At 38.9% G+C, this 26569-nt stretch overlaps 1 protein-coding gene across 2 annotated transcripts in view; it reads right to left on the bottom strand.

The window, feature by feature from the left end:
- Nucleotides 1-1900: 1900 nt before the first annotated feature.
- The window catches only part of GABRA4 (gamma-aminobutyric acid type A receptor subunit alpha4), a 59696-nt gene continuing 35027 nt past the window's right edge, over nucleotides 1901-26569 (bottom strand). The window contains exons 9-10 of one of the 2 annotated variants that reach the window (XM_085059037.1): nucleotides 24687-25101; nucleotides 1901-11904 (exon numbers count right to left, since the gene is read on the bottom strand). In XM_085059037.1, the coding sequence (XP_084915163.1) occupies nucleotides 11777-11904; nucleotides 24687-25101 (543 nt within the window). In that variant the 3' untranslated portion in view covers nucleotides 1901-11776. Of the gene's footprint in view, nucleotides 11905-14140; nucleotides 25102-26569 lie in introns of those variants that run through there. The other variant, XM_085059038.1, reaches the window with a different exon arrangement.

The raw sequence follows: 26569 nt of genomic DNA, 5'->3' as shown, positions 1-26569 counted from the left end.
AGCTTCTCACTCAGAAGTGGTGAATATACAAGCAAAAATACCTGTACGTTCAAATCTAACTGTGTATGTCTCTAATGTTTTATTGAATACAGCCTCTAAACTAACTTAAAAACAAAAAAATATCATGTTCTCATTTGCTGAATTTTTTAAAAATTCTGTGCAATTTTTCTCTTGGAAAGACAAAAATGAGAAAAGCTGATTCTTATTAAGAGCTAGTTTTTTTTGAGTTCAACATCCTTATTTTCTTTTTAAGAGATTCTGAATTCTCAGCTATTTTTTTCTGCACCATTAGCTTCTTAAAACTTAATGGACCTGTTTTCTCACTTCCTTTCCTTCTTGCTCTTGTCCACTTAGTTAATCCTTTTAACACCTGATTAGCTTCAGCCAAACCAATTCATTATTACTCTTATCATTTACACATTGATTTTAATAGTGTCTTCAATGTTCTTGCAAATATCTCCTTTATTTTTTACCTGCCTCTAATTTTGCATGAAGCTTCTTTGCTTGTTTCTTTTTTCACAAAGCTGTCACAGCATCCTTAATTATGTTTTCTCCATTATCATCACCCACAAGTGATGATTTTTGAGTCAGAAACCAAAGTTCTTCTATTCAACAGATTGTTTTTCAATCCCTACTGATGGGTAGATACTTCATTCTCATTACTTCATTAATGCATTTGTATATTATTTCAGTACAACCCTCTATTATTATTGTTATATTGCTTCTGTCTAGTATTTCTCCATCTTAATACTATTTTTACACAATAAGTGCCATTATCTCCTCTGTATTTACGGAGCAAAGGGCCCTTTGTTTTAAATCTCTCTGAGTGCCTGATAGGCTGACTGTAATTTTCTTTACCCACTCATTTTCTGATCTTTAAGGTATTTAATTTAAATCTTCAGCCTTTCTTTGACTGCTTGAGGGCAATCTAAATACTTCCCAAAAATCTGAGAGCTGTATTAATTCAGAAAGATACAGATATCTTTTATAAAATATTTGAATCCCAAATTTTATGATCTTTTCTTTCTTAAAGTAAATCCCAGACATCTCCTTCAAATCAGTTTCTGAGCTTATTTCCATTTGTCTTCAGCTCAGTTTGCTTCTTTCATTGTATCTCACAGTTTAGTCTGAAAATTGGACATCTTAATGACACACCTACTTTTGTTTTCACAGAATTTAAAGAGAACCGACATATGTCAGTTTAATCTGAGGATGTTTTGTATTATCAGGGCTTTTTTTACATTTTCAGTGCTTACCACACTATCTCTTGATACAAATTCATGTTCAACCAGGGACACAGTGAATTATAATATTAGAAAACAGAGGGAAGTCAGAAGAAGGTGTGACTACAGGCAAACAACTATCTATCTAGCAAAATCGACTTCCATTGGCTATTAGTATCTAACACCTAACCCTAAATAAAGAGAACACAAACACAACCCTAAATAATAACAGCATAAAATAAGAACCACATCCTAACTAGAAGTATATAACATTTTTGCAGCAGTTAAATATTTTTCCAAATAGAATACAAATGCGCCCAAACTCTTCTTGTCCCTTATCCAAATATACAATTATATCAGTAGTGATGACAGCAGGTAATTAAAAGCCATGACTCCAGTACATCATAGCTGTGGCTAGCACAGTTTTTCCCATGAGAAGTTTTCTTGTGTTTTGTAAATAAAGATAAAGTTTGGATGTTTTTGGAACAGTGTCCCAGAACTTGGGCAGTGCAGGCCTGGCCAATCAGGCCTGGGGGAAGGCTTCTGACTGACCAATCTGGGTGACTTTTGAGAACTCTATATATGTGATGAAATCAAAACAATAAAGGTCATTCCTTCTTGCCACTGAGAACCGATGCATTCATTACTCTGCTAGCTGCTCAACAGCGACACATAGCTACCCTTTTTTAGCTAACAGGGTCCAGGTTTATTCCCCATTCTGAAGCATTCATATTATTGATATTCCACTTTTTACTGTCACACATGGCTTCAGCTAATTCATCTGCAATTTTTTCTTCTTTGACATCACATCTGCCCTGCACCACAGGCCATTCCATCATTAAACTGCTGAAATATTTATTCAGAAGGTTGTACAGGTGGAGGGCTGGCAAAAAGAGAAGAGCAGGATCTTTTAGCTGCACCATCAGAAAAGAAAGTAGGATATAACTGGAATTGCCTAGGTGACAAACAGTTTTGACCTCACCACTTGCTCCTACATTATACATAGTAATTCAACAAGGTAAAGCTGAGCTGCAGCACAGTTAAAAACTAAAAGCAATGTTGAGAACATCATATTCTAACAGAAGCTTTTGTAAAAACTACATTTTTATTTTTTTAATTAATATTTTGATAATTTTACATACAAATGTAACCTCTTTATCTTTACCTAAGAAAAATTAATATATAGATCAGGAGTTTGAATGCAACTAGAAAAAACACTAGGCAGATAAACTGTCAGTTGCCAAATTGCACTATGTGCAAACACTAAGTTGCAGGAGACCTTATATTAAAGGTGCAAACTCTTAAGGGACACAAGGAGTTATATTCACAAAAATATAGATCAAAATAATAATTTTTAAAACCTACGCTTGATTAATTTTTTTCCTGAATAAAGGAAATACACCTTATTTTTCTTGATATATTGGACCGTAAGAGACCAGCTTATCCAAACACATATTCAAGGCAGGACCAACAGTGTTAAAACATTTCTGATACAGGTTTTTTAAAAAAGAAAAACAGTAATACTCAAAAAAATCCCATAGACAGCCCTCTTCTTGAATACAATAGCAGCTAGAAGATTTTTCTTGATGTCAAAAGTATCCCTTACTGCTTGATTGTCATGCCACAACCTTGAGTTGCCAGAAAAAATGCAGACTAAAGAGTAATCTTCTACATACAGATAATCAAGAGAGCACATGAAGTCAACAAGATGAAAACACATAATTAAAATCACTGAAATACACAGTGGGTACGAATTAGTGAAGTGAGACACAGTATTGTTATCATGTGAATGTCTCTGTTTTCCCCCAGCCATAGAGACACTGTCCATCTTCTCAGTTTTAAAGCCTGACATAAATAAATTATTAGTAAAAACCACTCACTGATGGACATGGGTCAGCAAGCACTGGGCTGTTTCACAGTACCAGCAAAGAGCCATAAATCCCATAAAGGCTGATAAATGTGAAGGGGTGCAGGAATTTAGGTCAGAGCAAGAATCTTCTTTCAGTTCCGCCCTGCAAGTGAATTGTTTACTACCCCTATATCTCTCTCCAACGATACTACCTCCACATTTCAAATTTTCATCAGGTGTATTAATTCACTCACTTTTTCTCACCTGTTTAAAAATCCTGTTCAACAGGGATGTTTTACAAGGACTGTCTATACTGGCAATTGCAATTCCTGAACTGAAGAAAGGTATAGAGCTTCTTTTCTGTAGTAGCTTGAAGTCAAGAGCATTTAGGGTTTGCTTTTTTTATCCCTTACAATTTCCTGTTTGAGGATCATAAAAGCTATTCACTTTATGTAATTGTTTCCTTAAATTGCTGTTTTCAATTTGCATAATGTATCATTTAAGTAAAGGTAAAGAAGCATTTCAATTTGATAATTTCTGCCACAGCTGAGATTGCAAAATTGCTTCTTGTTAGAAGGAAATTTTTAAAAAGTGCAATCACTGCAACTTTCCAGATGGCATCGAACATATTTTTCAGTCTGCTGCAATAGTATGTTATAGATATGCTTGCTATTCACTTCAAGCTAGGAAACATTTGCTCCAGCTGAAGTAGCTCTTTTGGCCACACTTTTTCATATTGCCTGACATTTCTTGATATTTTCATGATTTTATTAGCTCCATAGTTCCAAATATTTTCTTCTATATAAAAAATTCTCTACAATTGACTTACCAAGGCGCTGTATTTCTCCGTTGCTAATTTCTTTGCTATTAAATCTGATTAATACTTTTCTACAGCCTTATCTAAGGATGGCACAATTTAGCCAAAATGCCATTCTACATTTATCAGTAACTTCTCCTAACTTCAATTCTCTTCTATTATTAATAGCAGGTATTGATACATGCAGTACCCTGTAGCTTAGATGTACCCATAGGGTGAAATCCTCAAAACATCAAATTTCTCCTAAGTTTCACACCTGATACTTCTCAGGAATTAGTCTTTAAATATAGAGTTGCTGGAAATATCAATGTATTTATACTGAACAGTTCTGTGCTGGTCAAAAATCTGGCTACTGATCTATAAATATTGTTTATACAGGTTTAGCCCCACATTTACCTGAGCTTTTGCCTCAGCTAAGCATATTAGTCTTACACTTCTGTAAAGTCACTACTTACATGCCTAAACTTTGGTTCAGTGTGTCAATACCAGGCACAGACATTCAACAATTTAAATAAAATTAAATTTAAAATAAATAAAAACAGTCCTTCACAGGTGATAAAGAACATATAGATCATGGTGATTTAAACAATCCTATTGCTTAAGACTGCAAATCAGACCCAGTGCCTGCCAGAGAGAAAGAAAACACTGAGTTACTCTCAAGCTCTTCTCCTGGGTCAGGAATAAATCTTATTTACCTGAACTCTCCCATTCTGCCTTTGAACTTCGAGGCAAGCAGGGTACATATCCTTATTATATTTGCCGTACAGGGTCACAGACCTGTGCAGATAATCAGCAAAGTAAAACAAGATTTGTCCTTGATTCGATCATCTTCCTTTTCTTACATTTGGAATCTGTATGTCTCTATCTCTGTATGACTTGCAAGTCTGCAAGCTGATGCAACCCCTCACTTGAAATTCTTTCATTAGATCAAGTGTATTAAAATGGGGCATACATATCCCTGCTTGACTGCTATATTAATCTGTCTTTTTCCATCAGAACTGGACAAAATTTCCAAATTTTTCATTGAAAATGTGAAAATCTTTATTTTGTTGACTTGTAAACGTAAGGATTTTAAAGATTTCTTTTTCAATCACTGTTGTTTTCAAAGCTTAATTTTAATACAAAAGAAAACAAAAAGCTATGATAATGTCATTTTTTATGACATCTCTCTTGGTCAAAGTAAGCTCTATGACACACTTCAGCTTCAAAGAACTCCAATGCTTCCTTTATGTTTAATGACAGTGACATGGACTCAAGTGATCTGCAAGATCTGCAAGAAGGCAGCAAAATCAGCCACCAGCATGCAAGAGTCAGAAGGGCTGTTTACTGTCAGAACTGAAAGACTACAAAGAGTGCAGAGTTTATCTAGAATGTGTGCACATCAGCCCTGTGGTTAATGATTCATGGAGCTATCACTATGTGTTAGTCTGGGTGGAATATGCTGTGGGATGTCTCAGGTGAATTGTTTGTATAGCACTGCTTGGATGTGGTCACAGATTGTGAAGTTCACATGTGACAGCACCAGCAAGATCATTTACTTGAAATGTCTAAAACATTAAGTAGCTTTAACTCAAACTGAAGGAATGTGTCAGAGTTGTGTAAGACAATGAAAAGCATTTGTAAAGGACCAAATTGTAATAATACATGTAATTTCATTTTGAAATACAAGGATTAATGGCACACGATGCCAATAATGGTAGTTAAATTTGACCTTCAGCTAGCATCATTATAGCCCTGCAAAGTATTCCTCTGCAACAGCTTTAAAAAATTCTGCTCCTAACAAAACAGTTTGCTGCATCCCTCCACAGCCCTTTAAGGAGAATGAGGACTCTCCTCCACTCCACTGCAACCTGGTGCACCTCTGCTACCAGGTGAAACTTGCCCAGGACCTGTGCCTGCTGCTTAGGCCAGCTGGCACTGAACAGTGATGTCATTTACTCCTTTGCTCTCCAGTGAGGGCACTATGTATTGAGAAAACTCCTATAAGGAGCTCCCAAATTGTGTCCAGAAACCACTTGGCTTGATGATGCAAACCAAAACCAACCCAAACACTGGGTTCGGCACTTAACATATAGCATGGACACAGCCAAGAAGGAAAAAGACCCAAAAATGAAATAAAGTTATGTCTTTCACAGAATCATCAAGGTTGGAAGAGACCTTCAAGGTCATCTAGTCCAACCCTCAACCCAGCACCACCATAATCACCACTAAACCATAATCCAAGTGCCACATTCAGATGCCTCTTGAGCAGCTCCAGTGACAGTGACTCTGCCACCTCCCTGGGGAACCCACTTCAATGTCAAACCATTCTTTCAGTGAAAAATTTTCTAATATCTAATCTGAACCTCTCCTAGAGCAACTTAACATGTTATTTCCTCTTATACTTTCATTTCGGACCTTGCAAAAAAGAGCAATCCCCACCTCACGACAACCTCCTCTGAGGTAGCTGTAGGGAGAAATGAGGTCCCTCCCAAACCCCCTCTTCTCCAGGCTAAACCTCAGCCCCCTCAGCCACTCCTCAGAAGACTTATGTTACAGACCCTTCACCAGCTCCATTGCCCATCTCTGGACTCACTCCAGCACCTCAATGCCTTTTTTGAAGGGAAGAGCCCAGAACTGAACACAGCACTCGAGGTGTGGCCTTACCAGGGCTTACCAGTACATGGGGACATTTACTTCCATGGTGACACTGTTGCTGATCCAGGCCAGGATGCCATTGGCCTTCTTGGCCACCTGGGCACAGCTGGCACATGTTCAGCTGCTGTCATCAGCACCCCCAGGTCCTTTTCTGCTGGGCAGTTTTCCAGCCACTCTGCCCCAGCCTGTGGCACTGCCTGGAGTTGGTGTGAGGCATTTTGCCTTGGTGAACCTCATACAATTGGCCTCAGCCCATCAATCCAGCCTGTCCAGATCTCTCTGTAGAGCCTTCCTGCTTTCCAGCAGATCAGTGCTCCCACCCAACTTGGTGTTGTTTGTGAACTTCCTGAGAATGCTCTCAATCCCCTCATCCAAATCATCACTAAAGATTTTAAACAGAACCAGCCAAAACACCGATCCCTGGGGAGCACTGCTACCAACCAGCTGCCAGCTGGATGTAACATCCTTCACCACCATCTCTGGGCCTGGCCATCCAGCCAGATTTTCACACAGGGAGGAGTTTCACTGTCCAAGCACCAGACTGCAGAGTATGGCTACTGCACTGGGGGATGCCAGCAAAAGCTCTTAAATGAATATCTAAGTGTGGTTCTTTCTCTTCTACAGCAGGTATCTGAGAGGTTTATCTAGTTGCCGGAACAATTTATTAATAAAGTACTTTGTGACAAAATTAACATAAATAAATTGTTCTTGCATTTATTCATAACTCAGAAAACTCTTCATAAATGTTATTTACTACACAGACAATTTCAGTCTGATTAACTAGAGCATCCTTCTTCAGGAGAGCACTTGAGCATGTCCTCAAGTTCCATTGAATTCAATTATTAAGTTAGTTGAGGGAATCAGTAACAAAGACAGATTGGGGTGGAACACTAAACAAAGAAAAGCAGGAACTGAATAGCCAAGGACAGAAACAGTATTTGGGACAAAGCCTAAATAAAAAAAAATTAAAAACCAAAGCAAAACCAAACAAAGAAGCCGAAAAAACAGGATTTGAGATGAAATCTGGTGGCCTTGTGCCACTGTACTTTGGCTATTGTCAGAATCTGTACCTCACTGTCCATTAGTTTCAGCACACACAGTAGAAAATGTTTTCTGTAGTTCTCTTGTGAGTCTCTTCATGACTCTTGCAAAATGCTTTATTTTATACAACTTTCCCTAGAAAACTCTTTAAATAAACATGTTAGTAACACAACACAAAGCCATTTGTATACTGAATTAACTACTTGGGAGTCTATCTAAATTTAAAGACATATTAATTTAATATGTATTAACTAAATAGTGAAAAAAACCCTAAATAATGGTTACAGGGAAATGCAACAGCAATGCATTTGCAAGGACATAGTGAATACTCACAGGGAAAAATCCATGACAATGAATTAAGCACATGATTAAGTAATGATTTGGTTGATTTGCTCCATTTAGCACACCCTGCTCCTGTGATAACAGAAATAAGAGATGCTCACACGACATAATTTACTCAATGAATTTGACTTCCATGTGAATAAAGTAACAATAAATCAAGTCGCATGATACAAGAGAATGCTCAGGCTCATTCACTCAGCTCTTGCTTAAAGCACCTGTAACTTGTCACTGCCACAGGTCATTACATCCCATATGATTGAACAGCCAGACCGGAGCAGTGCAGGGATAGAGGCTGGATAACTAACCAAGCATCTAATTTGGAGCTCAGTACGTGTTTCCACATGCCCAAATTTAAACATTTTTGCAAGACTTGCACACTTGTTCAAGAAAAAGACATGAAAACAGTGACCCTTTAGAAAACAAATTTTTATATTGTTCAAATTATGCCAATATTACCTAAAAATAGAGCTGTCTTTTCCTCCCATCCACTGTCTGGTTTTATTTCCCTCCCACATGCCTTATTCTCCTCCTCCCCATTCCTAAAAAAAAAAAATGCAGGAAGAAAGACCTTTGCCATGGTATCAGAATGACATAGCATGTGCTTGAGTTTAAGTTCAAGCTCAATTATAGGTTTGGATGTTAGATTTCACCATCACCAAAAAAGTTGTGATGACCAGCACTTAGCCCAGGATTTGCAATCCAGAGGTTCAAAGGAAAGGCTGTTGGTTTTTCTCCTCTGGGATCCCTGGCTCCTTATCCTATGTTTATTTGAGATTAAGGTGTCTCAGAAAGGGATTTCAAAGATTAGGGTGCTAAAGAGGGACTATCTGGAGGTGGCTCAAAGGAAAACACTGAGAAGACAGTATATCCTAATCTTTCCTCAACTGCTTCTTTGGGCTTCACTCAGGTTTACAGTGAGATGTGTTTTCTCCAGACTAAAATCTGTGGGTGGGCTGCTGCTAAATGCATTTTTTTTTCCAAGTAAATTCCACAGGTCTCATGTTTCCAGCACACCTTCTCAATTTTTCCCTCTGATGACAGCACATTGCTTCCTTACTGCATTTATATGCACTGGTTTTGCGAATGCAACATGTTGGAATCAACAGTGAGAGAGTTCAGTGACTAAGCACTTAGAAGGCACATCCAGCACATGAATAAAAATTTTCATATGCAGGTTTTGATATACCTACTTAATAGGCTTTGCCTACAGACACCTCGGACAGAGAACTGAGCAATCCATTAGAGAATAGCACTTTCTAAACCTTTCTCAGCATACAGACACATACATTTTGATCAAATTTCAGAATATACTAAACCAACTTCTCTCCCCATCACCACTTGCAATATCAAACTGGTGGCCATTTATTTTCATGCAATTTTACTCATATCCCAGAGAAGACTAATTGCTTATATTTTAGAATGCAGCTTATTGACAAAAACTTATGGAAATAAGGGCAAGATTAAACATGCATTATGTGAGAACTGATGGAAAAAGATCTGACAGATGCTGGGATATGTAAATGGACACAAGTTTGATAACTAAATATATTCAGAAGCAACAATATTGATATCTTAGCTGATCTATGTGGATGTGAAAAATTATGAAAGCCCAAGATGCTGATAGGATCCCAGGCTCTTAAAATCCTAGGAAAAGAGGCTTTCAGTTAGAGATATTAAGCAGACTTAACAATTACCCTGCTTACATTGCTACATTCCCAAATAGTTATAATATTTTCTCAAATTCAGGGATAGAATTTATCACATTTGCTCTCCAAATGTGGTATTTACTGCAATCTCATATGATGAAGTTAAAACACAATAAAAAAGGGCCTTAAAATAATGCCAGCTGCACCAATTCTCAGACATGGCTTGGAGCCACATGGAGAGGGTGGAAGCACATCTCAAAACACCTCTTTTGCTGTGATGGCCAGGGAATCTGGTAGGGCTCTGCTTCTGCATTCCTAAGGTATCCCACCTTCTTGACGTTCAGCCATCAACACACAGAGCAAAGCCCACACATACTGTCTCCCAAAGCATTGCTACGCTCACAGTAAATCACATAACACAGATGCAATGCTGTTTAGAAGAGCTGGAAATTTAGAAGAAAAACACAAGCAAAACTTCCAGCCTGAACTGACAGATGTAATTAATTTCCATAAAAGAAAAGACTGTTATTAAGGAGAATAAATAAAAGAATCAAAGTCAATTGCGTGGTAAAAAAGAGGCTGGTATATTACAACAGCAAAAATCATTCAGACAGGCCCAGACTTGTGCAAATAATCAGGCCTATTTAACTTTCAGCTGGGCACCTCTACCCTTACAAAGTCTCTCTTTGAGCCCCATATCAACACCACTATGACACCTACTCACAAAGCTGGGGTGGAACTCTGAGGATGGTTGTGTCACTGGGGAAAAATAGTCTTCCTATCACTGGAATTGTGTCCATACAACCCACATAACGCTTGGGCCTCCTCAGCTTCAAGGCCAAATCTGTAGGCATTCAAACATGTCCATACAAACTCCATGCACAACATTACCTGGTGCTAAGGCTTCCTGCATGTATAGGGTCCTCAAATAAGGGATCCAGAAACACTGTGAAAAACACATATGAAATAATCTCCTGAACCTGCAACTGAATCATATACCTCCATCAAATTCAGACAGACTTCTGAAGCAAAACACCTTCTACTATACTTAGAGGGACGCCACAGGTCTTTTCCTTTCCCGTAACAGCCCACTGGCTGTGGTTCCTTCACATTACACACAGAGGGTTTTTTATGTCAGCTGGGAGCTGACACCTAGATACATGTTGTAAAACAGGCGCAAGTCTTTCAAGATCTTTTATGGGCAAATGGTCTAATCATTAGCCTTGCAAAGGAAGGATATAAGAATACCTCCATCTGCAATCATTAAAAACAACCAAAAAACAACCAAAACAAAACCAATTTAAAAAACAAAAAAACCAAAAAACCTAAAAAACCCAGTAGATAAAACACCAGGGAGTCCCAAGCTGTTTGTGTTGTTTTGGCAGGCTCTCCCATGCTGTGAACGACACTTCAGAGTAGCTCTTTATTCAGCTTCTTGTCATCTGAAAAAGAAAATACTTCAATGCATTTTTAATGAATTTCCTGTAGTTTGAAATGAAAATTTCTCAGTTGAGAAAGTAAAAATCTCCACAGAACAAACAGGAAAAAGTCACTTAAGAAAAATAGCCAAAATTGCAATAAATACAGTGAGTACATCTGGACACATTGCCTATCCTAGAATGCCTTTGGCAACTTGCCCCAACAGCTTCACACCTGCTAGGTCTCCAGCAAGTTTCCTTTCACACTATCCATAAGGGCTGACACATAGCTCCCATCCATAGGCTTTCATCAGCATTCAAGCAGTTCAGCAATACAGGTAAGTTCTCTATTCCTGGTAAAGGTCTTCCAGCAAATCTGATAAACAAGCCTTTGATCTATAATTTCTCTAAATTTTGCTGGCTTAATCACATCAACTCACACCTTCATCTTCCCTCCCCTAATAGCATCAGGTTGTTACCAGTTCCTTCCTGCACTCACCCTGGGACTACCCTTCACCTCATCTTTTGAATTTCTCCTCCAGGCTCACTCAGCTGTGCTGAAGTCAATACAATTTCTGTCTCTCTGTGCCTGCACTGGCTGCCCTCCTGACATGACAGTTGCTGGCATAAGCTACTAAATGTCACATGAGCTACATCCAGCCCTGTCTCAGATGTTTTTTCACTTATATCTGAAGCTGTCATCTAGTTCGTTTCCTTGAAAATTTTAGTCTTGCCATCTCAGACCACTGAACAGGCTGAGCAGGTTTTACCTTTAATACATACCTTTAATACATACCAGCAGGTCAGAGGCTGCTCAGTAGATGAACACTGATATTCAGCATTTGAGACCAAGGTTTTTGTTCCAGTAACAGTATACTTAACTGTGTCTTCTCCGGAACCATTCCAAAAGAGCATCCCAGAATACAAATCCCTGCAAAAAGGAAGGAGGAGAAAGAGCAGAAGGCAGTGGTAGGCAAAAAGCCAGAACCTGACCTCCACAACTGAGTCCTCCTCTGCTGTGTTTTTTCTCTTAGGAGAAGTACAAAGTAGTGTGTATAAAAGTAGAATATTTTAATGGGAATTGAGAGCACCTATTCCCAGCTCAATCTCAGATATTTCATGGGCCCACAGTAAGACCATTCAGACAGAAAAGACAGACTCAGTTCCCTAAAACTCAGACTGAAAACATATATACAACAGAAGTCTCATGCTCCTAACAACCAGAAATGGATCTACTGCTCTGAAGAAGCACTAATCACACCCAGTACACCAAGAGGTATGAAAAATTAATTTAGGAGATATTTTGCACCAGCCCAGCTAAAGTTCCTGATCATTTCCAGCCTGCAGGCTGAGTTCCTCTTATACTACCAGCAGCCATAGCTCTAAATTATGTAACACCTGACCTCAGCATCCACTGAAGTCAATGACAACTCTCCTTGGATGCTAAACAGTCCTCATCTATAACCTATCAGCAGAATTCCCCATCTAATCAATGCAAGTGACATGAGTAAAATGTGAGATGTGGGGTAGGTAGCATCATGCCGTAGAGCATTAAGTGGCAGCAGCAGCATGTATGACTAATTTGTGCTACAGGCTTAAAAATGACAGCCACAGAAGCCAGGAGAAAGGGCTGTATGATCTAGCTGTGGTTGTCAAACATAGCAGATTTCCTGGCATCAACATCTGTCCTGAAGCAAGCAGCAATTACAGCACTTTGCAGCACTGTAAGCCATTCTGACAGCTTTCAGCTCAGCCTGCAAAAAGATTCAATGGTCCTGGCCACACTTAGCAGAAGAAATTAGGGTGCCTCCTCCCTGCCTTGCATGGGCCACTACTCAAACTGAAATGATTTCTCCCTACATGCTTCTACACACATATTTGTTGCAAGCTATAGCTCGTTTTTGCTGAAACACAGTCTTTACAGTTCTATGGCTCCTAAAGTACAGAAGCATTGCCAGGCCCAAGCACAGAACAATCGAAATTTACTTTCAGTCATGTAAAACTAGAGCAGCTGACAAATGGTCTGTTGGCAGGTAAGGCAAGAAGTGCTCTTAGATTATCTCACAGGAATGAAATATAAATAAATTAGATAATAAAGTGAGTACTGCTAATCAGTGTATGATTTGTCTCTGGTGCTGTGAGACAGTCTAGGTAACTAATTTAGCTTTTAGCTTGTTGACACTGTGAGATACATCATGACAATGATACATCAGTAGACTGGTGTGCCATCTCAATAAATAATAAAACAGATTAACATTTATCACATTGCTCATGAAACCCATCCCTTTATCTCTCCATATATAAAACATCAGGTGGATGGAATAATTTAGCTAGCATCAATGTTACAGCAATAACATTGAGGAGAATCCATATTAAAGAAATTTACTATATTCCTTCCTCTTCCTGCTTAATTAGGCCATAATTAGAAAGACAACTGTTTAAGAACTCTCACAATTGTATTTTATTTGACATCAGCAATATACACTGGAGTATAATAGGAACAATTTTTTGCACAATCTTTCTTGCAAGATGGATTTATTTTCCAAATACATAGATGTTCATAATACAGGAAGGTAACAGTTAAGCTGCACAATAGCAAAACAAGTTGACAGCTATCAAACCACCTTTAAGTTTGTTAGTATAGTCAGGTGACCAGCATTGAACATATCACTCAAATAATTTAGTTAACCTCTGATTCTTCAAATTCTCCCAGCCACATTGTTCCATGCAACTAAAATGTGCACCATGAATAGTGTAAAAGAATTCAACCCAAGGCTTCCCTTGCTTTGATTTCCTTTCAGTTTTTCCCCATGTATGAGCCAATACAAAGGGATAGACATCAGAATTTGGCATGGCACAGGGACTCTCGCAACATGCATCTAGGACAGCCACATATTGCAGAAGTAGTAAGTTACTGACAGAGAAGATAGGACTTTCCTATAGAGGGTGTTTAAGAAGTATTTTTACTATTCTTGCTTTAGTGTATATTTTCTGCATGCCACTATTACAGAAAACAAAAATAAAAGTACTTCCAAAAGCGTCACATTTTTCACTGGGAGTCTCCCTTGCAATGTCTAAGCCTAAACCCAGATGTTTTGGTTGCAATGGACAGGGCTTCTCAGGAAAAGAAAAGCTTACAGTAAATTAAAATACCAGTAAATTCCACCTTTTTCTTTTTACCCCTTTTCAGTTTTAAAATGGCACAAAATATAGTAGCTGCTGCACATTCACTGAAGTGGCTCAGCAATTTGGTATATCAGAACTGGCAGGACTGGCAGAGGGCAAGGGTGGTAGGCAAAGGTGAGGAGAGAAAGGAACCCAAGGCAACTCCTAGGGGCTTCATTTACTTACTACCAGTAAGTAAATAGTGTGCCTGCAGACAGGATTTTAACATGCTGTCACTGCTCTGTATGCTTGCTAGTGATGCAGCACACAGCACAAGCGGGCTGGCAGTGCTAGCACTCATCCAGAAAATTTAGAAACCCAAAAATCTTTTTGTCTGTTCTACAACTGATTTGTATATCAAGCAACCGAAGTTGGTTTATGCCACTGCACTAGCGCTGGATCTTGAAACCCACCCAAAAGTCCTTACATGCCACTATTTTAGGAATCCAACCCTGCTCACACTGTGCCTTGCTGCTTGACTGCCAGGGTTTATTTGGCATGGATATACACCCTCTCCCTGCCTAAAATCTGCTGTCCACTCTAGTGATGGAGATGTGATGCATAGAGAGCTTGTGGCTAAAGGAAGGCACCCCTTCAGTGAATCCCAGAAACTGCTGCTCCCCACCTCAGACACAAGGCAAGGGAGCAAAGTCAGGGACAGGGCTTGAACAAATCAAAACAGAGCAAAAATAGCAGAACATGCCAAAGAGTGGGTTTAGATTGTTCACTTGGGGGGTTTAAAACAGCTAATGAGCAACCCTTAAGCCTAATTCAGCTCTTACATCTTACCTCAGCAAAATGCCTCAGCTGTTCTTACTCAGAACTGGAATACCTTCTCCTGCTCAGGAAGAGATTGCTCCATGAGGATGAAATTTCCACCTACAAAAACATGTTCCTAACTCAGCAGGGCCAGCGCTGAGTGCCCTGCTGACTGGACTGGTGAATTGAACCTAAAAATTGCTAGGTCTCCCGCAGCTCACCCATGGCACTGCAGAAACAGAAGTTGGCAGTATACAGGGAAGCTCTTTAAATTGCATACTTAGTAAGGTCAACTTGAGAGTGTGAAGATCAAAGAATGTCTTTTTTTAATCTCACGTATTTTTTCTTACCTGATTTCACTATATTTATGCATATGATATATGGAAGTGAGGAAGTGAGAAGTAGCCTTTAAAAACCACTCCACAGAATTTTCCCACCTTCTGTTTATGTATCATCTCCACATTCTCCAAAGGAAAAAAAAAATACAATCCATGTATTTATGAAATGGCTACTGAATATCCCACAGCTAAGCATCTTTCCATTTTGGCTTAATGGAAAACCCACATATATTTGCCATGCCTTACCTTCCTAAGGGAAATGTCTAAAAATAAAATTCACTTTTTCAGTATAGAGAAAATATTTTTTCATAATTTAAAAAGTTTTAATTAAATGTTCTCCAAATTAGAGATTTTATTTGAAAACAAAAGATCTCTTTTTGAGATAATCATAGAGAGAAGTTTGCTTGGAAGTGTTTCCTACCTTCCTGAAGTTTGCAATGGAGCTTATGACTTCCATGCATGCAGGTGAGGAAACCTGTTTAAAAAAACAGTAAGTTAAAAAAATGAGAATTCAGCTTGTTTTTCTTCATAATTATGCAACAAAATGGAGAAATGGGCATCAAAGAGAAAACCCCTTTTTCCAATGTTTAAGCCACAAGAGGGGGTAGGGGCATAATAACGATACCTCCAAAGAAGCCAGTGATGCAGTTCTGCTTCTGGGAAGGCCCAAAAGCTGCTGGCAGGAGACTGTGGGTACTTACCTGGAAGCAGCACTAAGCTCGTTCTGTTTCATTACCAGACAGGTACTTGCACTTCCAGCACTCTCCATTTCAAAACATTAAGCAGATATGCAAGAAGACAAATACACCTTAGTCCTCCCTTGGGATATACTGTGCTGTTACAGTGCATATGAGCACTGCTGATCTGAAGGAAGATTTTTCATTCTGACCTATTTTGTACCCAAAAAAGTATTTTTTGTCCCCCCCTCACTACCCCAAAGACTCTGTTGCACTACAGGACAGCTTGGATGCACAGCAACATGAAGGCATTCCAGCTAGCAGCAGGAGCTACCTCACATCTTTTCAGTCTTCTAGCCACAGCATCAGAAACCTTACGAGAGATTAACCGTGCTGATCCTTGATTTGCAGTTGGAGTTGAATTCCACATCACACTCAGCTTGTTCCTAAGCTGCCTACTTGGAAAAGAGTTTAGGGGGCATTTTCGTAAGTGGCTTAATCCAATATAAGCTCTGCACAGCCTCTGGAAGACGCAGTCTCACTGTCCTTACCCTCTGTTTCTTATCACAGACTCCTATCTTCTCCCACATGGGCAACACAACAGCTCTCATGCACACACACTTCGGCCCTTTGTGGGATCCACGCTGTGCAAGTGCCAAGCTGTGGATGTGCATTTTCAGACGTGGCAACTCCAAATGCAGCTGCAGCCCACAAGCTGTGACACTGGATTATCAGAAATGCTCTGCACTAAACAGCTACCATGAATGAAGGTACAAGAATGAAGACTTCAGGTTTAGCTGGAAGGCATGATACTTTAAAAAAAACTGGTTGTTACTGCAATGAAAGCTTTTTCTTCCCCCACATCCCCTTTGGAGACAGCATTCTCTGGTTTTAGTGTCTTAAACGTAAAGCAAGTTAAATGCTAAACACTCTAAAGTGCTTCATTACTTAAAATTAAATACATAGAATCCCAGAAAAATTTAACAAAATGTTACTGTTTACATTTTTGGTTGAGAAATGTTCTAAAACAGAGGGAAACAGTAGTACTTAATAAAACTAATTCTTTTTCCATTCCCATTCTGTCTCCTAATTCTTCCTGGCTGACAATGAAAATACCATTTTCGAAAACAGCATCAATGGAACGCAAATGTTTATAATAGGACATTAGACACTTTTCTTTATTACTTTCTCATTATACTTATAATGAAGAAATAATTATTTCTAGGCTGTTTCCTGCCAGATGCAGTTCTAGTACCTCTAATAGGACATATCTTAAAATAACTGCTTGGTAGCAAGAAATTAATTTTTCATCCATACTCATGTTTTTCCTTCTCTTCATTTTCTATCTCTTCAAATAACTTCATTGATTTGGGCTCTTTCAAAAATTCTGACCTTTTTTTTAACTCCATGATTTGTCATTGATATAATTCAGAAAATCACCTTTGTGGAGGATAAATGACCGCAGGAGGCACCGGAGGTTTGAGAAAGCCTCAGAGCACCTCTGTTTTAAGGACAATGGAGGCAAGATGAGAACCCCCAAACTGTGGTTTCACACCATCTTTAAGCCAGCTCAAAACATCAATCCAGGCTCCTCACCCCCTCCTCTGTACCAGCACTAAGCAGGGAGTCAGATCAGACAGATCCCACTGCTACCAACCACCCAAAAGGAAACAAGACAAACCTGGGGTTTTAGCTAGGCAAGTTATTTCAGCCTGCTCCCCACAAGCACTGAAATACTTCCCCACATGCAAAGCAAGACAAGAAAGAAGGTGAGAGCACTACATTTAGCAATAACACAGTTTTATGGTAGAGCCTTTAAAAAAGGCCACAAAAAACCCCGTGGATACTGCTTGTAGTCTCTCTCTGGTGCAGACTGCTTCAGAAGATGGTAGGATATAAGCCAGCACCAATTCAGAAGTCTCTTAGAAGAAACACCCCTGAGTCCTGCCCTGCCCAATGCACTTCATCAGCACTTCAAATATGGGTTGAGCACTCAAGGCCAGGATTTTGCACAGGTGGATTAATTTTCACCGGAGAAGCCCTGCTGATACTGATTTGCAAAGGCATGTATCTATGAATCAAGCATTTTCAAGTAATTCCTCAAGAACTCTGGTTATCTGAAACACCTGAAATCTCCACCACTGGTCTGGTGACAGAGAATGCTGCCACAAATTAATAAAAAATAAAATACATTGTACATAAAGAATCATCTATTCATTAAATTTTCGTTTGACAACCTGGTATAGTCTAACAGAAAAGGAGATTTTCAAGCTTGCAAATATAAAGCATACTTGTGATGTTACTGTTAGTAATAAGGTTAGCTATCTCATATTTTGAAATAACTTTGAAGGAATACCTGTACACATTCTTTATTTCTAAGTCCTCCATCCTCATAGCAATTTTACTCACCATGGAGATGAACCCCCAGCACAAGATGATGATGCAAGACAAAGCAGTACTCAACTAAATTTTTTCAATGCATTGAGCTCAGAAGTACAGCTGAGTGCCTCATACCGTCATCTGCTTCTTCTGCTAAAGTCCAGTTAGGTGTTTTCCAAGGATGAAAACATATTCACAAAAAAATATTTCTTTAAGTGTTTCTTTAATCCATAGATTGCTCTGTCAGTTACCAGCAACCTGGATACAGCACTCACAAAAACACTAAGCAAATGTTGACACAACAGCAAGATGACCAGCAGGAAATAATCCAGATCTTCATGCTAGCTGAAGATTTATTCAGTAGTACCATAGTTTTCTTCTGGATCTTTTTGTTGAAAATAGTTATATGAAGATAGTAATTAAAAAAAAAATAGCTACCTCACACTTTCAACACAGAACTATTAGCAAATGCATCTTGACTTTGCCTCCTTACAATTCAGAGAATTCATATTATTTCAAGGGATATATGTATATATGTATCCAGGCTGCAACAGCATTAATATTTTTAAATGCTAAAACTACACTATTTTTTAAAAAAGCGTTCAAAAATTGATGGAAGTTTGGATGGTTTTCTAAAAAAGGGAATCTCCAAGGCTTTTGTTCTGCTGCTGTTATTTTTATTTTGAAGAAGTCATCATGCTCTGAACTCCTCTTGCACAAGAAAATGAAAATAGACTTATGACCAAAAAATTTAGTTTGCTGCAATGGATAGTAACTAGTGTTCTTTGAAATACTTTCTAGTGGAATAATACAGAAAGTATAAGAAAGTCTAAGAGATATTTCTAGATGCATTAAGTTATGGACTAGAAGACAGTACTATTCACTTCTGAAGTAAATACCTACCACATTTCTAACTCACGTGAAAACAAAGTATGTTTTGCAAATTCTATCAATTTTACAATAATTTCAGTTTTCATTCCCTCCATCACAGAACATAACATCAGCAAAGAGAGATCTTTACAGGGTGCTGTGTACTTTGCACTACTCTCACTTGCTTGGGATGTGGCAAAAATTTAGAGTCTGATTTACTCAGAACATGCTGAAACTCTCACCACACTCATATTCTCCAAAATAGCTACATCTTGACTCTGAGGAGAGGCCTACAAATGAAGACTGCACAAATTAATCCGTATCAGACTCTCAAAATGGCACATTTTGCCTAACAGTAAACTTCCCATTTCAAGTGCACTGAAGTAAATGAAAAACATAGTTGTGTCAATGGATACCAGCACAGGTCCTTACAACAATGTAAACTTACCTTGGAAGCACACAGTGAAAGAATTACAAGGTCTTGGGTAAAAAAAAATAATAATTTAAAAAAAAATGCTACTGTCATTTAACCTTTTTTCCTGGATTTTGTCCTCTAGTTTTTTGTGGGTGGTATCTGGTGGTTAATACTGACCTCCATAATGCTCTTTGCCCCCTGGATTTTCATTAAGTATGGAATTTTGTTTACACAGTTTTGTTCTACCAAATATAAATAGAGGAGCTGTCCTGCTTATGCTATATTGCTTTACTCCTGTCAGTGTGAAAGGAAGCTCCTCCTATTCTCCCCATTTAGCCATGACCTGCTGCAAATTTACTGCTGCATAGCCCTGCAGTTCCCTAGGACTTGTACAACTTTGATCATCCTTGCCTTGATCGATATCATCAGTAGATGTTATACTAAACCTGGGCTTCTCAACACTACAGCTGCCTTTTTCCTAATCTGTTATTCAATACTAGGATTAAATAAAACCAAGGGGAATTTTTGTCAACTGTCTGTATTGCAATTTGTAACAGTGCTAGCCACACAGACCCTTTCTATTTCAGTGAGGTCAAGCCCTATTGGCAAGTCTCAGGAAGACAAAGCAAAACTCACTAAAATTTCTTTCCTTCTTAATCTTCTAGGTCAAGCAAAAGTTATAGAAAGTGTCCGAAGTCCATTATCTACTCTGCTTTCCAAATAGACCTCTTGGAAGCTTTTGGGATTTGAAGGTACAGGGTGCTATAGCACACTGAAAAAGATTCTCCCAGGAAATCTGTAGTATCTATGGGAAAATGTCCCAGGTGGCCAATGTGTGTCTTACAAAGGATGCGTGTCATTTCTTCCATTCTGGCCTGCCCTCCACTTCTAATAGGACAAGGAATATGGGAAGTTAGGCTTTGGATAAACTGGATAAATATACACTGCATACCCTGATGTTCTCAATGGCACACAGACAATGTGCTACAGCATTAAAGTACACTGAGGCCGAACGACATACAAGGAGGTACACAAGACAGTAGAAGAAGATGGGATTCTGGGCATAAAAAGCTGAGTTCATTCAATTTTTTGTAGAAATACTGGTTAAATCCTGTTAAATACATTCACTTGGTTTTCCCATTTTGCTGTAAGGTCCCTTCTAAATGATGATGAGATGCCAAAGGCTACACCTGAACACCCTGTAATCAGTAACTCTTAGCTCCTGTTAACAGAAGAGCTCTAATCACATTTCTTATTAAATTATTTACCTCTTTCATTCAGTTATAATCCAGTTTACTTGCCTGATCAAAGGGTAATGTAGGGTGGACAACTAAACAGTTTAAAAAGTCTACTTCACCCCCTCCCTTAAAAGACACATGGGAGAAGAAATGCACCACCAACATCCTTTTGATGGAGACAAGTCCATTTTACAGGAGTAAAAACAGATTCTAGTGCTGTTGATGAGCTCTAAGAGCTCAGGTCACCATGAAGGGCTGGGGCCTAGTTTTGCTACCTTTCTCAGCTGCATTATTTTCAGAACTGCATTGAAACCTGTTGATAGTGGGCTCACAATTGACTACAAACCGCACTTCAGTTCCTGTGAAGGCAATCTTCCTGAACCATGTTTTTAACTGTTTTTCCCGAATGAGTGCATTAGCGGTCAGGGCTGCATCACTGCAATCTCTGGGAGTTTTGCTGCTGGCAACAATCTCTCCAAGGAAATGTCAGTGGAGAGCTACCTCCATTTCCTTGCAAAGACTTTTGTGTTTCTATCCAGTTTCCTTTCCTGTTGGTAGATATGAACTTATCTGAAGTGTTTGATTAATTTTAAATCACTATGATACTGCCAAAACAAAGATTGTTCAACAAAGCCAATAGAAAAGAAGAACAAAAAACTAAAAAATTAGCTCCTGGAGAGTTCATCTCACTGAAGCTTATCTCTAATAAGCTATTTGGTCACTGAAATGACACCTGTAATGCTCTCCCTTAGGATTTTAGTTAGCAGTTTTGAACATTTGGGCTGCTATAGTTAGCATATTGCTCGTTTTGTGCTTCCAAGTTATGGTGCCACTGAGTATATTGCAGGCTCTTTATTGTTTTACTGTTTCTGATCATTCAGGGAAACAAAATATTATGAAGAACAACTGTTAACAATGAATTCCTATTTACATTGTCCACATGTACTTTGGAAAGGCAATTATGGCAATTTCTTCATATGCTGCAACATAAAAATGTAGTACAGTTCAATAAATTAGTCCTAATGTTTTGGGGTTTTTTTTAAATATATCTCATTTTAAATGTAGGCATGGAAGTTTTGGAAGGTACTTCAGAAATACACTGGCAGATTTAAAACAGGTTATTTTTTATTGTGGTATCATAAAAATTTCTTCCTAAAGGGAAGGATAGAAATAAATATTTGGAATCTATTAATTTTTGCAATCCTTTTTCTTCCTTTTAAGTTTTTAAAATGAAACAGAAACTGCAAGTGAATTCGAGCAGCACGTTTAGATCAATCTTAGCCTGAGCTAGTGTTGATCCCACTGAACAATGCACTAGAAAAAGCTGATTATAAAATCAGTACACAGGGACTGGTGGAAGGAACGGACAGCTGTTTCTAATGAATCGTTTAAAGCTCTGCCTGTGAGAAAACATCCTTGGTTTTCATCACAAAGGAAAGCAAAGGGTAACTTCAGTAACTTCAGATGCAAATACTGGGTTCTCCACACTGAAGGTCACCGTTCTTCATGCTAGAAGTATTTTATCGTTTGTGCAATTGTAATCAATAATTCCCAGACGGTTTAGCTTTGTTTCTTTTGGCTTAAACAAATTAAAAAAAAAAAAAAATCAAACTCTTGCATACTATCTTCTATTCTACCAATTTATAAAAATGTGACCTAATTAGAGAGGAAACAGCTACATCAACTAGCAGTACATCCAAAGATACAAACTACTGCAGTTAGATATCTTGCACGGGTGCTCCATTTCCAATTCTGCAATGATTTTCTAAGGAGTGCTGTAATCTCAGGCATCTTCTAGATGCAAAAGATGAAAAAGGAAAGAACCATACCTGGCATTTTCAGAGCATCCCTTAAGTAAATGAAAGACTAAGGCAACTGTTATATCACTACATTACAATAAAGTCATGTAATACATTCCCACCGCATTCTATCATCTACAGTCCAGTTTTACACATGAAAGAGCAGTCTGGGATTCACACTACACACTGCAGTATCTCCTGTCATCTCCCAGGTCCCATAAGTTAAAGGTCAGATTCTCAGCCATGAGCTGGATAAAAGGCTGGGAGAGAGAGGCACAGTCATAGTTCCACACTTATGGGGTCTTTTTACCCTGACTCCTGTCCCAGCACAGTCTAGGGCAGTCTCACACATGCCCTCCATTACCCCACCTGCTTGTGGTCTACACCAATACCTTGATCATTGCCTGGGCACAGAACCACTCAACACTCACCTGATCTGCCCTGCAGCGTAAGACTTTGACAATAGGCTACCAATCTGCTATTCCAATCACCTGAAGCTATGGATTAGTCCAGACCCTTTAAAGGCACAGCCAGATCATAGCTGAGAATTTGGCCTTTGATTTTCTTTTGTCACCTGCACAGAAACACTAACCATTTGCCGAGCAGATGGATCTGTACAAACATCTTTCCTACTTATTGGCAATATGTTTTCTACCCATTCTAGTGAAAGTAACATTTATGATCAGGATTTCCATCAGGTTTAACTATTCAATTCCTTAATAAAATTGCTTGCTTACATACTGCAATTTGGTAAGAAGAGCACCTATCTATGCCACCGTTTAAAATAAACAAATGGGTCATAAATTAACTTTTTTAGCCTGGGATCCACCTAGAAACTTTACTTTCTTACTTATGTCACAGCAGTCCTTCTCAAAAAGGGTGTCGTTCATTCACCCAGTGACATGCCCTAGCCACACTCATCTATGCACACGGTTTTTTTCTTAATTTTGAAGCCACATTTAAAACTATGTTGAAAATTTAACTTGACACACACATTACATAAGGGGCGGGGGGTGCACAATATGTGTTCAAAGGAAATCAGGAGTGTAACTGAAAAGTATGGGGGGAAAAAACCAATAAAAAAACCCCAAAACCAAGCCCTAAAGCATCCAAAGAAAAATATTCAAATAAAAAGTTGAACATTGTGGAACTGGCTCATCTACTACAGCTGATGTAATTTAGGAGTAAATCCACTCAAGCTGGTCAGCAAGGTCAAAGAAGAATCGCACACTTAGGATCACCTTACCAAACAAGAAAATCCAATTTTGAGAATTACATCAGATTTCAGATTTTACAAGGTTCACTCATTCTTAGTTTGGCATGAGAATTTCCCAGGTTACAATGCAAAATAATGCTTAGTAAAAATATACGGAGCTCTACAACTCCTTTGCATAACTTTCCCAGAGTTGCACTCTCCCAGGCTGGACTCTCTTTTCTTTTGCCACTGTTCATTCTCTTCCCCCCATTCTGCCAATTTTAATCTAGCAGGGTAAGTCCTTTTCCAGCAAGCACTGTCAAAATATTCAGGACATAGACCTCGCACTCAGAGAATGCAATGCTGTGTCCAGACAGCAGTGCTGGGTTCCTCAGGGACTTGTAACAGCCAACATGCATGCTCCTAGCAGTCAGATGTGTTCCACTGCACAGCTGTGCACCTCTGCCTCTGTATTTTTTCAGGTGCATGTTCCTCCCAAAGGCAAGTTCTGTGCAGCCAGAGTAGTTTGTCTCAAGTGAGTGTTGGTTCATTGCTGGCTGAAGGGAGGAAGACCCATTACTGTTACCCATTACTCTGTTAAGAGTTAACTAATTATCCCCAATAACTCCAGCCTTTACAACGGGAAAGTAGCACACAACTTTTATAAATAAGAATTACTGACCTTTTTAAATAGTTTCAAAAGAAGAAACTCTGCATCAAATGTGAGTATAATTTAGGAACTACTACATAGCAGCAAAACTACATTAGACTTTCCGATTTTTCCATGGTATCCTTGGATAGATACACCACCCAGTAGACCATGTTAAATGCTCCAAAGGTAACAGGAAATAAAATGCGTGCATATTTGTCTATCTTACTCGTGCCAGAGTGGGAGGCAGGGGGAGGAGGTGGTGTGACAGCAGATGGCTTTGCAGATGCTCCTAATGTATTAGGTGTGGTGGTCTGAATCTGCTCCAGTCTAGATCCAAGCAAGTGCTGAATGGAAGGGGATCCAGCTGTGGCATGCTGGGATACAAATCCAGTTAAAATTGGGGTAGAAGGAGGAGCTGGAGGGGTAGCTCTTGCAGAAGATAATGTCTCTGACGCGTTGATTCGTGTGAAAGGGTTGGGACTCGATGCAGAAAGGGAACGGGGTGTAATGTCAGAAGACCCCTGAGCTACAGAGGGAGGCTGGATGGAGCTGTGCCTTGTGTCAATTCGGCTCCCACCGTCAGCTTCAGACTGTACTGTGGCATTTGTTCTTTTCCTCACATTTGAATTGGCATCTGTACTCTGCAAAGTTACAAAAAAAATACTAGTCATTCTTAAAATAAACACTCACACAAAAGAAATGGAAACTATAATCAAGCACTATCAGAGAAATAATCAAATAAAACAATTAACTTGATCCTGAAGCACAAAGATACTGCAAATTCATGAAAATAGATTTAATAGCATATAAAGTGACAAGTAAGAGTTCCTTCTACCTGTGACTGAAATGCCAGGGTGAAGACATCTAAATGCATCACACTCTGTGCGATGCAGTTCCTGTACAAACTGAATACCATGAAGATAAATATTCTTGGGTTAGAATCACAGCTTTTTCCAGGCTCAACCTCAAGAAACAATTCCCTGATGATATAAAAACATTCTAAATGCAACTTACCAGCCATGAAGGTTTACTTATGCTTTACATCTCTCAAAAAATAAGTACCATATACTAGGAACTCTAGTCTTCTACAGAAGAGGCTGTTAAAATGCAAGTATTTACCAAACCAAGTTACCACGTTGCTGATCTTTCAGAAATAAAGCCAGTGCATTTTCACATCAGCCATAGGCATTAAATTCCCCGGGAACAACTGAACAAGGGAATATAATAGTCTTTTATCAACTACTCCTCTCCATTCATTAAGTAAGAGTAGTGGTGAATTCTCCATCACTTGGTGTCTTCAGGCAAGTCTGGATGTCTTTCTGAAAGATATACTTCAACCAAATAGTACTTATTAGGCTGGATGAGAAACTGAAATACAGATAAGGAAGTACAGGAATAGGAAATCCACCAGTGTCTAATATTCTACTGACTTTTGGGAGTAGGACTCAGACTCTGCCTTTTTTGTCTGCACTTAAGAGGAAGACTAACATCTCCTGAACTTCCTTCTGGAAAGGTACCTAATGAATTCTGAGCCTTCAGCCCTGCAACTAAAGTATGATGTAGAAAAAATAATACTGTAGATATAATATGTGAATATCTTTTAATTAAGAAACTAACTGCTTTCCAGAAGACAAAGGCTTGAGGACAGATAGGGTTCACAGGTCTAAATACAGACAGGACCAAATAACCACTTGATATATATAAAAAATCCTATGTTTTACACCTCTCTGATGATACAATTCCCAAGCATTGCCCGTACCATACAGACTGTGCCTTTGGCTCCCCTTCCTTCAACCTTTCCAGAGAACCCTGCCAAAGCTCACAGCGCAAATCAAAGGGAGAGAAAGCAGGCAGAGATGTCCTCCCTCCTTCATCCAACAGCAGTTCTCTCCAGCCAAGTGACAGAGCAGTGAGAGTGCAGGTTAGGTGTTATTCAAGGTACTAGTAGTTCATTGAGTAGTGACAAGAGTGACACTGGGTCTGTCTGCTACATCAGTTGTGCTTCACTGTTCTGCTCAAGGAAACAGAGAAATTGAAGCTGAAAAGAAATCTAAAATAACAATTTTTTTAAAAAATCAAATAACTTGATAGTACTTCCATCATGGCCAG

Source organism: Lichenostomus cassidix, chromosome 4 (genome assembly GCF_008360975.1).
Source record: "Lichenostomus cassidix isolate B80296 chromosome 4, HeHo_3.0, whole genome shotgun sequence".
Classification (NCBI taxonomy): domain Eukaryota; kingdom Metazoa; phylum Chordata; class Aves; order Passeriformes; family Meliphagidae; genus Lichenostomus; species Lichenostomus cassidix.
Note: the sequence above shows the minus strand (reverse complement) of the source record. Positions and strands in the feature narration are given on the sequence as shown.